The sequence below is a fragment of the Falco cherrug genome, chromosome 3 (genome assembly GCF_023634085.1).
Source record: "Falco cherrug isolate bFalChe1 chromosome 3, bFalChe1.pri, whole genome shotgun sequence".
Classification (NCBI taxonomy): domain Eukaryota; kingdom Metazoa; phylum Chordata; class Aves; order Falconiformes; family Falconidae; genus Falco; species Falco cherrug.
Genome location: NC_073699.1, coordinates 109,142,371 through 109,156,791, shown reverse-complemented (window position 1 = coordinate 109,156,791; position 14,421 = coordinate 109,142,371). Strand labels below are relative to the sequence as shown.

Below are 14,421 nucleotides of genomic sequence, written 5' to 3'. Positions count from 1 at the left end.
CAATCTAACATCACACATAAAAGAGAGACTTTGCAAGAAACCCAATTCTAACACTATATGGAGAGTGGGCGATGCAACCTTGTGTCCCAGTACTCCCGATACCTGCCTGAGACATCTGGACAGTGCTCAAGTGTCTTTTAGTAAATGAGCAGTAGAAGGGCATTGGTAGATAAATCCGATCCATATGGATGACATCAGTCTAATACATTAGCAGCTGGGATTACTGATTTATTTAATGAAGAGCAGTGGATGACTGGCAATACCATTTTCCCATCTGAGCTGACAGTGAGCTATCTGATGCCATTCCCTCCGTAGCTGCTGCAGCACAGTCACACAGGGGCCAGACAGGTTGATAGGCTAATGCCACGCTATCGGACTACTGTGCACTGAGACAGGTTGAATGTCCAAGACAATTAAAAAGAAAAAAAAAGAAAAAAAAAAGAAGGAAAAAAAAAGAAAAAAATACAGCTAAACATTTGGGTCACAAGAGTCTAAATGATCATGCTGTGAATTCATTATTATTATGGAGGCATTTGAAGCTTACCAATCCCCTAGAGTCAGCCATTCCTCTATGAATCCTTCAGTCTAATGCTTGCTCAGAACAAAACAAGGGAATAAAGTTACAAAACAAGAAACAACACAGAAGTGTAGTTTCCAAAAGAAGAACAAGGAAGGTGTTGAAACCCTTCAGAATTAAATACCTTGGCACCTTTCCAAAGGCTCTCTTTAGCCAGTAACACAGGTCGCATGGATAAAATACCATACCTTTCCTATTCCAGCAGCAGAGATCTAATATTCTACTGCCCACAGAACCAGCTGCCAAAAAAAAAATATAATCTCATACTTTCCAGTACAATCAGCTAGCAGTTCTAAAACTTCCGGATACAACTGTGAGCTTCCTCACAGACACTTCTTATTTTGAGATAAGATGGGAAGCAATAGTGCTAAAATCTTGTGAGCAAGTTCCTGTTAAAAAATTCTTTTGTGCAATTTTGCGAAATCTAACTGCCTGCAATGAACAGGACAAAGTTACATCCAAGTTACTGGATGTTAATGACAAAACCAGAGAATCCTCACCCTTTCTCTACTGGCAGCGTTTCCAAAAGCAAAACTCACTCTGGAATTGATTTTTTTTCAAAAATCAAAATCTGTACAGCCAAAAAACCATAATTTTTATCTACTAAGGTTTAAAAATCAACCACAAAATTATCCTAGGGCAGGAAAGGAGGAGGTCAGGTTTTTAATCCATGCAGTATCATCTTTTTTTTTCCCTGGCACATATTCCAAAAGAGACTCTCCTCCCTGTGAGCAGTGTTTCAGCCCTGTAAACCATCTGGCTGGCCACGTCACGCTTGTCTCACACAAGCAAAGAGCGTGATTTTCCTTCTGGATTGTGCATTGAAGTGAAAGCCAAGAGCACCTTGGTTCTAATCCCTGTTCCATCAGCGATGAAACGGCCTAATTGCTAGCAATATCAAGCGACTGCAGCCCCGCTGCTGGCAATGGCTCTGACCTCTAAAAAGGAGGGCGACAGTTTATCTGTTTTAACAGGGTGGACAATTGAGTCATTAATGTTGGCCTGATCAGCATTATCTAAGCAGCAGTTAACCGTGTGGGGCTGGGGGGTAAGAAAAGTCCAGCTGCCCACACCACCACGGACACGACAAATACTTGGCTCTGGTTCCCCATGGGCATTTTGCACGGGGCAGAGAACTACAGGATAACTATAAAGAACATGTATTCTGGTCTATTCTGCTGACTCAGAGCATCGCTGGCAGTTCCGATACAGAGCTGAAAGGCTAACCCACTCCATCACACACACAAACGGTCTCGATTAAGGGCGGTCGCACCAATTCCATGCAGGTAGCACACAAAACCACAAGACAGGAGCACAGACAGTACGGAGGAACTCAAGCCAATGGTCAGGGATAATGACAGCTGTAGAGATAAATACCACTGAACCGTCTTACCTTCACTTTGCTGGCTCCCTGCGCTGCCGCTACCGTAGCTAAAGCCTGGGTCTTGGTATGCTGGTGGGAAACATGGAGGGGGCAGAGGATACTGGTATGGGTATCCTTGGCCTAATGGCCAGGGAGCAGCAGGATGGGGAAGTGGAGCAAGGGTATCCTGATCCGAGGCTCCGCTAGAACCGTTGTTAAGGTTCAGTGCAGCCATATCTGGAAAAAAGAGAGAAAAAGTGAAGACTGCGCTCCGACCTGGCAGCTGGCTCCTGCACATCACTAATTCCCGACCCAGCACCTGGTGTGGCGAGGGAGCAGAGGGACTCAGCCTCAGGGTTCACTTAAACACCACAGACGGCAGGACAGACATCAGCGTTTACCGCTGAGCACCAGGGTACCGCTGCAGCACTTCCGTAAGGCAAGGAGGAATTATCCCCATTTTACAGATTGGAAACTGCCTGGCTGACAAGCAGGACGCCTGTGGCATCACCAGAAATAAATCCTGCCTTCCTGAGCCTCGGTGCACTACCCTGTTTGATGAGTTCATTTTTCTCTTCCAAACGGTCTAATTGCTTGGTCTGAACAAGTGTCAACCACTTATCAGGCACCCTCAGGCTGACGACCCGTTCCGAACCGCCACTTGTGAGATCCTACAGGGCTCTCTGTCCCCTGCGCATCCTGCCAGCACAGCAGAGACGACGCACATGCAGCTTTGCCCCTCACAGACGGGAAACTTACTGCCACAGAGGTCTCCAAAGACGTAATAGCACTGTTCCGAGAAGGTGATTTTGTTCACAGTGTGCCTGAGGTAGCCGTGTTTTAACATGCTGCTGGCGTATTTTCTAGCCTCCCGTCGGTCTTTGAAGCCTTCTACGTGTGTGTAAAGCCAGTCGACCACATCTGCTCCTAAAATGAGGAGAAGGAGACACAGGATCATCCAAGCCAAACTGACCTTGTTCAGTTTTTTAATCTTCAGATTATCACAGCCCACTAGTACTACCGTGCCAGGGACCGAATGCAAACATGAATATGTAGCAATCTTGCTGCAAAGAGTTTAAAATGTCATTTTCATGACTCAGCCTAACTGCTAAATTACTTACCACATCAATGGAGAAAGCAAAGAATTACCTTGCATCCAGTTGAATACTCCATTAACAGTGATACCCAAATACACACAGAGGAAGTTTTACAGGTACACTGTTCAACCCTTTCTGAGTCGCAATAATGAAAAAGGGTATAGAATGAAAATAACAGGAGTTACGGAACAGAAGTGACTGGGAGAGTCATCTTCCTCCAGAGGCAGATGTTATGTGGTCAAAAGACCTGGGTTCCAATCCTTTTCTCATCAAAAAGTAGCTACAACCCAGATTAACTAAATGTGACCACAGTTCAGGTCACAGGACAGTCAGAATCAAAGGCAGGCTAGTTGTGGTAATTTTAAATGTAATTAAGATGCTTTATTAAGCTTGTGTGGCTGTCTGGAACTGGAATTACAAGGATTTTTGCTTTGCTGAAATTGGGCAGATTACTAGAGCCACAAGTAGTTGCATGGAAAACCTAAGCTATAACAACTCAGGATGAATGACCAGATGTGCACAGGCATGAGAAACGTGCAGGATTTCTGGCTGTCCAGGCTCAAACAACAGCTATTAGTTATTTTCTGTCACACTTAGAGCTGTTCATGAATACCAAGTCAAGGGAATGTAAGAGGTCACAGCCAGGGGGGAAAAGGAAAAGTTCATAGAAAGGTAGTTTCTTCAGCCTGTTTCCAAAAAGCCACCGATTTGGGGTTTTATCCCCCCCCAGCACTCCTTTGATCTGCTTACCTATCACTGCGTTGGAGATGGTAATTTTTAACCACATCCTGTCCCGAATTTCAAGGCCTGAGTCCGGGAGCTGCATAACCTTGACAATAGTAGCCATGTCACTCTTCACAGTTAAGGGGCATTCTTCTAACTCTAAAAGGAAGAAAGGTTACATGCTTCTTTGAAATGAACCAAGTCTGAAAGGAACTTCTCAGCTCCCAGTCTGGATGAAACATTTCAAGGCACAGCTTTACCAACAGATGTAAAAAAAAAAAAAGACACAGAGGTTCTCAAATGCATCTTCGTCGATGGCATAAATTACAGCAGTCGTACCAATTCTCTCAAGATTGTGCTCAGTGCAACCGGTTTAGTCACTGGGATGGTGAGCCCCTACGTGTCTTGACTTCACAACCCAGCTATGGGTCAGTGCCGCACTCTTCCAATCCACACTGCACCGAGATTTGCAGAAGAGTAAACCCAAGGAGCTCTAGGACCACTGCTTCCCACTTCAATTTGCCATGAGCAGCCCCTACCCACCCAACGGCTTGGTGCACTGTACGCAAAACTCTGTAGGAGAAGTTTTCTTGGTTTGTTCTTTGGCTTTTGGTTTAATTGTCAGGAATAATACTCATCTGTATAGATGTGGTGCTTAGAGGCATGGTTTAGTGGTGGAATTGGCAGTGCTGGGGTAACGGTTGGACTGGATGATCTTAAAGGTCTTTTCCAACCCAAACGATTCTGTGATTCTATGGAGAAAACTGACAACCATGTCTCAATCAATGTCCGTTTGGTTTTTTTAAGATGTGGACATCAGCGTAATTGGGGAGAACTGAAATTAGAAGAGAAAGCTTCCATCACCCGGATAAAGGCTAGTGGTTTCCTTCAAAAAAAAAAAAAAGCTTTCCAGGATCCCGATGACGGCAGTCTTACAAGTTAACAAGTTGCTTAACCCACCATCAATCATTACTTTGCCCTGCATCTTTCTCGCAGAACACTTAAAAAAACGCTGTTCCTAAATGCCTCAGCAGCCACCACTGCTCCATTCTTATTTCACACACACTTACGGGCAGAGCTGGCCCACCAGAGGCTTCGTTTTTTCCTGATCAATTTTTATAATAAAACCAGAACGCTAGGGCTGAGATTCACCCTGCTGAACTGGGTGGGCACCACAGGAGTCTAATTCCTTTAGAAACTCCTTCCATACCATACATGGAGGCAAAGTGGCATCTAATATTGAAAGCCCAGGGGGATGAATCTGGGTTCAAGAGTCTCCCAGCCTTTTGGTGTTCCGTGCAGAACTCAATCATCCTGTCTACACATAAAATGTTCTTTGGATACAACACCCAGTCCTTCCTGCTCCCACCTTCTCAGCCCTAGAAAATTAATGTTGAGCATGTGTGTCCTGTGCAGGTAGTTCAGACCCTTCTCCAGCAGGAATTCGGAAACCCTCCTCCCCTCCCTTCTCCCAGCTCCCCATATCACCCACCTTTCAAAAGCACAAGGGAACCGATTGTGTCCTTTTCCAGCAACCCAAAAATTCGATAAAAGGTACAACAAGCATGAAACAATGAAAACTGAAAATGCACTGCTAAGAGACATGAAAACATCCCAGACCACTTATGCATGCGGTTCTTACAAAGTTTGAATAAACACTAAAATTTTGCTTTTGCTTTAAGTTAGTTTGGTTAGTGGCAAAAAGCAACACATTTCTTTGGGGGGAAAAAAACCCAACACACCAATATTCAAGCATGTGGGGAGTAACATATTATATTTTCTTGGAGACCTGCGATCTGCATATAAAGAACACTGGCCAAATGATCATCAATGTTTTCTAAGTTTGCTAGTTGCTGTACAAATATGAAAAATTCTAAGATGTATCTAAAATGCACCCACTTTGGTCTGAACTGAGTAAACCGTGGGTCTGCCCACCTGTACAGGTACGTGATAACCTGAAGAACAGCACAGGCACGAACTCCTTTCTGGGGAACCAGATTTCCTGCAAAGCTCTTTCTCAGGGCTTTGGTTATCTGGTTTGAGAAGCACTTTTCTCCCGTTAGCAGATCCTGGTAATACAATGAAAATGAAGTCCTACCACGTGTCACACCACTGCTGGTTTGGATCCTTATTTGAGTAAGGAGGTAAGCATTTGCCCAAACAAAAAACCCCCAGGAAATTCTGCAGTACCTCAGGCTGAACACTGTTAAGCAGAAATAGTTTGCAGTCTCAGTTCAAAATCCTCTGAAGTCCACACAAGAGCAAAAGAGAACTTTCCAACCACGTCAGTGGGCCACCTTGGGAAATGGGAAGACTTTCAAGGAACACCTGAAGTTAATCTCATGGAACGGGACAGCACCACTGTGCAGAAAGTGGTCCTGTAGTGGCAGTACAAGGGCTGGAAAAATCTACCTTCAGGAGAGTAAACGAGGAGCAGAGTTTGCACTGACTGAGGCGGCGAGTCCGACATTCACAAACCACTGTGAGAGAGTATTGTCCTGCATCAGCCCGAACACTGCTGGAGAACGAGGAGGGGGGGTGTTAAAGCAGTAATTACTATTAAACACCTCAGTCTGCCTTGGTTTGCAGAGTCCTGTTTTTGAAGAAATACACCTGAGAAAATAAAGAGCTAAGACAGAATAATTCCTACTGTATGGTGGTGACTGATGTGGCCCCAAAATCTCAGCTACTTTAATCACTAGCGCTGATGTGATGGTGGCTGTGCAAACGCTTCAGCTATCAGAACTTCACTTTTGATCCAGAGGCTCGAGAGCAAAGGAATGTCAGAAGGAAAGCAGTTCTTCAGCCCACTGACGCCATCCTGGCCTTGCTACGCAGGGTAAACCAGCAGACATTCACAGTACTTAAAGCAAGGAACCACGAGACAGACTTGTCTAAGGTGACTCCGTTAATTCACGGCTTCCCCTTTCACGGCCAGCCGCTATATTTGTAACATTTATCTAATAAAACAGTTGTTATATTTGCTGCAAACCTCAGTGACTCCAGCCTCAGAGGAACCAAAACTGAGAATCTTGCACTGGCACGTGAAAAGGCAGAAAACAATTTGCGTGAAGCTCTTCGTTCAGCCTCTCCTCTCCTCTCCCAGCCTCCACTCCTCCCCAAGCTTGTCTTGCCTGCCAAAGAGGATGGCAGGAGAGGTGCTGTGCACCTAGGGCCCTGCGGTGCTGCCTGGGGGGGTTGTGGGGGGGAACAGGGCTGAACTGAAAGCAGAAGGTCACAATAAAGGTCAGGGGTACTCCACGTTTTCTTGCCTTCAGCAAAGAAAACATAGTAAGCCACTGGCATAGAAATGAGAAGCTGTCTCCAGAAATGTGGTTCTGCTCCCAAATAACCTTTATTTTAAAAAATATGATTGAGAGGGTGCCTGTGTTCCACGCTTCCCAATCACATGGCGATATATCAAGGCACATGATACATGAATGGTTCAAGAGGAATGCAGAGTAACAGACTCTCGTCGTTTGACAGCAATCAGCAGATACATTTGATTCCCACGATCTTTAGTACCTGTAAGGCTGAAAACACATCTCAGGATAAAGCGGTCACCAGGTGAGCAGTTCGCTTGCTTTCTACTGCGGATGTATTTTCCCTTCAGCGGTCCTGCCTACTACCTACGGAGGCACTGAGCTACTACGCCGACTGAAAGGATAACTGCCCTCTCAGTTCAAGGTGAAGTGTCATTCCAGGAACTAGACGCTTATAAAAATCTGAGAGAGGACAGAAGAAAAAGATGCAGACACCTATGTAGTCTGATAGGACTTAAGTGGTCCCTGCAAATGCAACTTTTACACTTCAGCCATGCATCTGTCCAGGGAAGATTCTGTCACTAATCACCAACACCACAGTGGTCTTTGAAATCCACCAAGTGTTGGTTTTCTTGTTCATTGTGTTTTGCTCAGGTTTTTTTCTAAATGACATCCTGCCTTTCTCTCTGGAAAAATCTTACAAAATGAAAAAACAAATAGTTACTCAGTCCTAAATGTAAGACTCCAGGTCTGGCAGACACTTAAGCATCCCTTGTTAAACATGTAAGGATTTATCTGGCTTTCAGTGAATACACACTGAGGTAGCATCATTCCACAGATGAGATAAACTCCTCAGAACTTTAAAGCCACTTCAAGATTTCTACGTGTATATAAACAACCAGAATAAATCTTGCTACAAGATGAACAACTCTGATAGAAAGGTTGCACCTCTAGGGAAATTCTTCCATAGTAATATTAAAGGCAACAAACACATACTAATGAGGTGTAAAGTACCTCAAAACTTTCCTGTCAAGCAAACAGAAGTGCGGTTTTAAATAGGGACACTTTTCTGAGACAGGACTTCGGTGGCCAGTGTCTCCAGAGATGTCTCCAGATGTCTGCAGAGATGTCTCCAGAGACATCTGCTCCTCGTTTCTTTGTCTTGCCTTACTGCCATGTATTTCAAACCAAATGCTAGCTCTTCTCCCACGCTTACAGCAGAGAGCAAGGGAAGAGGGGAAGAAAGGAAGAGTTTATATTCCGTAAACAAAAACTTCCAAGATAAGGAATCATGACAACTTGTTGGTTACATGGCTATGACTTTAGAGACTGCCACAGACCAGGAAAGAAGGCTGACCTCTAACCATAACTTCACGTGGGACATTACATTTGTTTCTCCCTTGCTCAGTAAATTCTAAAAGTATAAAAAAGTATAAAAGAAGGCAATGCGAGTATCAGAGGAAGACTTCCTAAACGATACGTTAACGTTATTATCCAGTGATGCCTACCTGAAGCAAATTATTTAAATTTATTTTAAAAGAAGTCAAATGCAAGGAGGAAGCTCTCATATTCATCTGAGGGTCAGAGCTGGAAGCCTGCCTTGCAACTTTGAAAGGGACCAGAAGCCACCTCTTCCTCAACGTGAACCCTGCCACAACACCACTGCGCTCACTTCTGACCTTTGGGGGTGCGGGGGGGGGGGGTGCGGGGGGGGAAGCTTTTATGCTCCCCATCAGAATTACAGATTTAAGAAAGCATTCGAGAGTTCTGTGGCGGCTGTCGTTTTCATCGTGCTTGTGGCTGGGGTCGGGTTTGTGCACAGCTCGGCACTGCTGGCCCCGAGCAGAAGACGCCTGCCCTGTGCTGGCCGCAGTGTGACTTACTTTCCGAATCGGGAATTGAGCTTGTTAGTGAGGAGCTGGTAGATGTGGTGATGCTCATGGAGGGGCTCATACCGTAACGGGGGTACGCTCCCGTCATGGCTGTGGTATGAGAGATCCACGCTGCAGGGTCAATTGGCCTCACTGGTTCAGCTGCAAAACAACCAGGAAGGGAGAGAAAAGACAAATGGAATCAGTGAACAGTAAGACCTAGAGTAAGAAGGAATTTTGGTTTTTTTTGGAGGAGGGGGGCGCACATGTCCTTGCCATTCTGATGGTACAACTGGGATAGCCCCAGCACAAGGGAACAGAAAGCACCTTGCCAGCAGCAGTGTGTTTCCTCTAGCAACTGCTGCACCAGCCTAAGAGGATAAAACTGATGCTCCTGTTCCTGTAACTGCAGTAAGAGTGAAATATTTCCCCTTCTGGGAAAGAAGCTACCAGTCCAAGTAATCATATCTCACTATTATTCTATACAATGAGATAGACTCTCATTTTGCTGTGACGTGAATTGGTACCAAACGCTTTGCCCCAGCTGATGGGAAGACCTCTTCCTACTCTAAGCATCTTGGATCCAAAATAACCTCTCAGAGCCACATAGCAATTAATTTTTAAAGCTGGGAATAAAACCCGATTTTCCCCACAATCTGGATGACTTCTTTTCTTCTGAATTATAGTGGCTGTTGTTCCATTGCCCTAAAACCAGAAATTATATAAAAAAGAGCTCTGCCTGTGTTAGGTATTCCCACAAAATACACATTGCTGCAACCACTTTAGCCTACAACAGTTATATGGCTGTTTGCCTGGGATAAAATGCATGCACCTTCGCTGGACAAAGGACAAACTGATACCACAAGCTCTCCCTGTAGAAAAATCTCAAAAATGTGATTTGTGGGATTTTTCTGGTTTTTTGGATGCTGGTGTTCCTAAGGACTTCAGCTGAGTGAGGTCCCGCAGTCTGCACAAGTCTGTTGCATTAATTTCAACGGGCAGTGCCAGCCTCACCTGCTTAGGACTGGTAACAAACTGGTTTCAGTACCATAAGCTGAGCACTCACCAGTAGGAGGCAGCTGTGCTTGTCACATGAGCACAGATCTTTTATTACTACTGAAGGCTTTATTAAGCCAGAAGTTTTAAAACTAGATCATTTTCAAGAGGTTTTATGTATATTCATCAATGTTGTTTGCCCCAAATTTTAAAAATACTCTTTTAAAAGCCTTTCCAAGAAGTGTACATGTGACAAAATGAGGCTTTTTAACACTGAAGTATAGTTATCCTCCAAACTTTCTATCAACTGAACAGTTAAGATCATGAGGATATAACCACCAAAAGGTTAAAAGCTTGGTCCAAAGCCATATGAATCAAAAGAAAAACTCAGATGAATTCAGTGGGCACTGGAGTCTCAGAAAGAGTATCTTAAACCCCCACACCTCCCAAAACAAAAAGCAAACAAAGAATGCAACCAAACTTAAAAGTATCAAACTTGTAGGGATTGAAAATCTATTCAATGCCAAAATAGCTGAAAATATTCTAGACGTGAGGGCTCCACAGGAACCCAGCAAAGAGCACAAATATGTACTCACCCCTGGGGATGGTGAAATAACTCCTGGGAGTAGGGTCCCAGCATTTGGCTACTGTTAGGCTGATAGGTCTGGGAAGAAAGAAAACAAGTCAGGGTGACTCTTAAGTTTCCCTACAGAAATTGTGATTGCTACAATGAGCTCTCTGAAACAAATTTACTCCTATCCAGCAGTTGTCAAGTTATATGCAGAGAATGCTTTTGAGATGTTTGGTGAAGTATTTTCAGTAGGAACCAGTATCAAAATGTTTCTGGTTTTGCATAGATCATGCACGCTATCAGTGAAATCTGTCAAATGATCAGCTCTTGAAATATTAAAACACTCATTGTATAACCAAACAGCACTACTGAAACCAGGCAACTCCTAGTTTGTGTTGGTTTTGGCTGGTACATTGGAATTGGTCTCATCAATTCATCATTTAGAGTGAGAAGTTGCGAGTTGAGATCAGCAGTCACGCTGGTTACTTATTGAGATCAAAATGTTAATTTCTCTGAGGTTTGCCCAAAGCGGTTTTGTCATATGCTTACCCTGGTTTGGAGACTATTTCCCGTAAAACCCGTACTGCGTCGTCATTGCTCATGTTCTCAAAATTGACATCATTCACCTAAAACATTGCAAAAATCAGAAGTCGGGCTTTGCAACAGGGAAGTTAGAAATTTTAGTTATTAATTTCCAAATACAATGCCTTTGCAACTGTTCCCATTCCCTTGAGCAGCTGCAGAAATACTGTTTCTCAGAGCACATCAACTATCCAGCAGAATTTGCAAAGGATTATCGATTTTAGTGAGAGTAGTCTTTATGACACATTTCTCTGGGTATGAAGGAATTCTGTTAACGGATTACTAAGGACACGGATCTGGTGGGATGACTGAGCTAAGCCACCAAAGCACAAGCCAGCAGCATGTATTTTTGGACACGGACCAACCTGCAGAAGCATGTCTCCTGGTTCAATTCGGCCATCTGCTGCCACAGCCCCTCCTTTCATTATAGAGCCAATGTATATGCCACCATCACCCCGGTCATTGCTCTGTCCTACAATGCTGATGCCCAGGAAGTTATACTTTTCTATACAGATAGAAAGTGGAGGGGGGGGGGGGGGGGGAAAAAGCAAACAAAGTGATTGGAATGATAGTGAAGAGCAAACACCAGGCTACTTCAGTTTTGAAAAATCAGTTCTTTCAACACACCAGCTGGGCCATGGTTGACTTACAATTATCTCAAGTTGCCCTATTGGTGTGTGTCTGCCTGGCACGTTCAGGGAAATGCTGCTAAAGACATTATGTTTTCATACAGCACACTGAAAAGTTACATTAAAAAATAATAAATAAATGAGCAAGAGAAACAACATTGAAAAGACATGTCTACACCTAGAAATTACGCACCCAATCAGCATTATTAGGCAACTTTCTCTCCACCAACTTTCTCTCCACATGTCAGAGCAGCAGGAAGAATTTGGTGCTACTGAAAGGTGCTGAGTTGGCAGTCCTACACATCTCTGCCTGGCTAAGCAATGAAATGCGTAAGCCACAGAAGCGCAAACCTCCAGTGTCCTGACAATGCCTGACCCCTTACCGTTCCTAGAAATAATGGCAGAACGCCATATCCTGGAGTTCCAGCTCCTCCCCTGGGATTCTCGGGAAGAATACTCATTTGCTCATGCCACCGGCAGAGAACTCTCCAGCACTGCACTGGGAATCCAGGTACAGCCACCAGAGTAGCAACTCTCAGCTGCCATTCCCTTTAGTTCAGCTGGCATCCTTCCCAATCAAGAAACTTTCTCCTGGCTCCAAAAGCGACTACGCCATAACAAAATACATCTGTACCGCTCGAAATTCATCATAGAAAACATCGCTTATCTTCTTACCCATGTTGAGTGTGACAGTGATGATATTTAGGGACATGGTAGAATCAGTGATGCTGCTGAACGAAGACGACTGCAAAATACAACAGAAAATTCTCAAGGTTTTAAACGGCTCAGAATAAGACAATAAAAATAATTATTGAGGATTAATTAATCAGGAACTGATTAATAGGTTTCCATTTGGAAGGCATCCACAACCACTGTGGCCACCCCAAAATTATTCTTTGTTTAGAGTCAGTAAGGAAAAAGATCTGCACACAACCTGCACTTTCTCCAAAGACTTGTTTACAAAACACACAGAGCAAGCTCCTAAGAGCTTTCTCAGCTGATCTTTACAATGAATCATTTCTGCCTCCTCGCTACGTGACTGACAGGCAGATGTTTAAATACTACAGTGCCCAATGTGAATTACTATGTCCACGGCTCTTCCCTAAAGAGAGGGGTGAACAACGCAGGATCCTTCAGAAAGTGAGAAGAAAAGACATTCCCCCTCCTCCAAAACGAAATACAAATGTGCTTATCAAGTATCTTCTAAAACATTGCTCCAGGTCTTGTGATGAAATGTGTGCATACTCATTCTTTAATCTGGGAAGACCAGTACTCATAGAACGGAGAAGTATGTCATTTGGGCCATCTTCATTCTGCTCCCGTAGGACTAGCACGGAGAAGGGCAAGAGAACAGATCTGTGATTGCCTATAAACGCAGATTTCTCCTTTCAGCAGAATGCCAGTCTCAGCAATTTACACATCAGATGTCTACCAGCACAGAGCTGCCTTGCCCACCTCAGCCAGCAGCGTAACGGAGGGTCTCCTGCAGAGGCTGGTCTTGGAAGAGACAACAAGAAACGCAATCACTTCCCGAGGAAAGGAGAAAGGGAGAGGAGAAAGGGAGCCTTGACTGTAGTGCTGCAGAACTTCAAACGTTAGAGATTTAGTCCAAGGTAGACCGGAGCCAAAGGGAGCCTTTCCAATGAATTCAACAGGGCATAGCCCTCTTCTGGGTCCCTTCCTAATTTACATGCTACACTCAAAAAATCACGGTTCACCTCCTTGGAAAATTATGATGCCAACCTTACCCTGTCAATCTGCCGCATCCTTTGTTTCCTCCTCCTGCGTTTATGCTTCCGTATGAGCCGGGATGAAGTGCTTTGCTCAGTGGAGCTACTCAACCTGAGGGAAATTGAGAGCAAATGTCAGCTCCGTAAAGCTGAACCATTTGCCTTTCTCTGCACCCTGCCAAAAAAAAAAAAAAAAAAAAAAAAAAAGCTGATTCCTGCAAACGCAGGAGAGAGTAAAGCACCCCGACACCGTCAGCGGGCTTGCAGTATATTGCTCGGCTCGTTGCTGAGTTCCTGCTCAATCCTACCAGGTGCTTCTGCCCAGGAGCACAGAGAAGACACCAGCTAAACTCCAGCACGGACTGGGGTGCCATTTACTGACTTGCTTTCTTTTAGGAGCAAGACTGAATGCAAGCCACATCTCACCAGGCACAGATCACCCCCATTTAACCCCCCAAAAGTCAGAGGTAGAACATCTTCCACTACTTTAAAGGTGCTCCTGACTCCAGGCTCATCGAAGAAAAATGCACGCTATAAGAACAGCCATACATTAAACAAGGATTTTACTCTCTACTCTGAGAGAACAACAGACAACCGGGAGAACCTCTTAATATTCATTTTTGTCAGTCTCGTCATGGTGCTGTTATTTTCTTCTGCTGCTATCTACCCTGATAACAGGAACTTAACGTTGGGGCTTGAACTCAATGAAGTAAAGTAGCAACTGATAATAGTTACTACCAAACAGTGACAGAGGATAGCAAATGTGATTTACCTTTACATATTCTGTTAGTTTTATTCTGTTGTGGGGTTTTTTTCAGGCTCTTCAAACTTGCAGAACCTAAACGTGCCACATTCTACATACAAATCCTTAAGATCTCCCTAAGAGTTAGGAATGCCCATCATTCTCATTTTACAGGCAGTGGACTGAGACACAGAAAGACATAAATAGATTTGCCCAAATTAATTTCAGAAGCCTGGAACAGAGCCTAGATTTCAGATATACCAGTGTAACACCACAG

General features: G+C 44.2%; 1 protein-coding gene across 3 annotated transcripts in view; it reads right to left on the bottom strand.

Moving 5' to 3' along the window:
* DVL1 (dishevelled segment polarity protein 1) overlaps positions 1 to 14,421 on the bottom strand; it is a 104,701-nt gene that overhangs the window by 7,734 nt on the left and 82,546 nt on the right. The window contains exons 6-15 of one of the 3 annotated variants that reach the window (XM_055706038.1): positions 13,421 to 13,514; positions 12,348 to 12,417; positions 11,409 to 11,548; positions 11,011 to 11,087; positions 10,487 to 10,554; positions 8,907 to 9,056; positions 3,788 to 3,919; positions 2,700 to 2,867; positions 1,971 to 2,177; positions 545 to 591 (exon numbers count right to left, since the gene is read on the bottom strand). In XM_055706038.1, coding sequence (XP_055562013.1) covers positions 581 to 591; positions 1,971 to 2,177; positions 2,700 to 2,867; positions 3,788 to 3,919; positions 8,907 to 9,056; positions 10,487 to 10,554; positions 11,011 to 11,087; positions 11,409 to 11,548; positions 12,348 to 12,417; positions 13,421 to 13,514 — 1,117 coding nt within the window. In that variant the 3' untranslated portion in view covers positions 545 to 580. The remainder of the gene's footprint in view (positions 1 to 544; positions 592 to 1,970; positions 2,178 to 2,699; positions 2,868 to 3,787; positions 3,920 to 8,906; positions 9,057 to 10,486; positions 10,555 to 11,010; positions 11,088 to 11,408; positions 11,549 to 12,347; positions 12,418 to 13,420; positions 13,515 to 14,421) is intronic. The other 2 variants (XM_055706036.1, XM_055706037.1) reach the window with 2 other exon arrangements.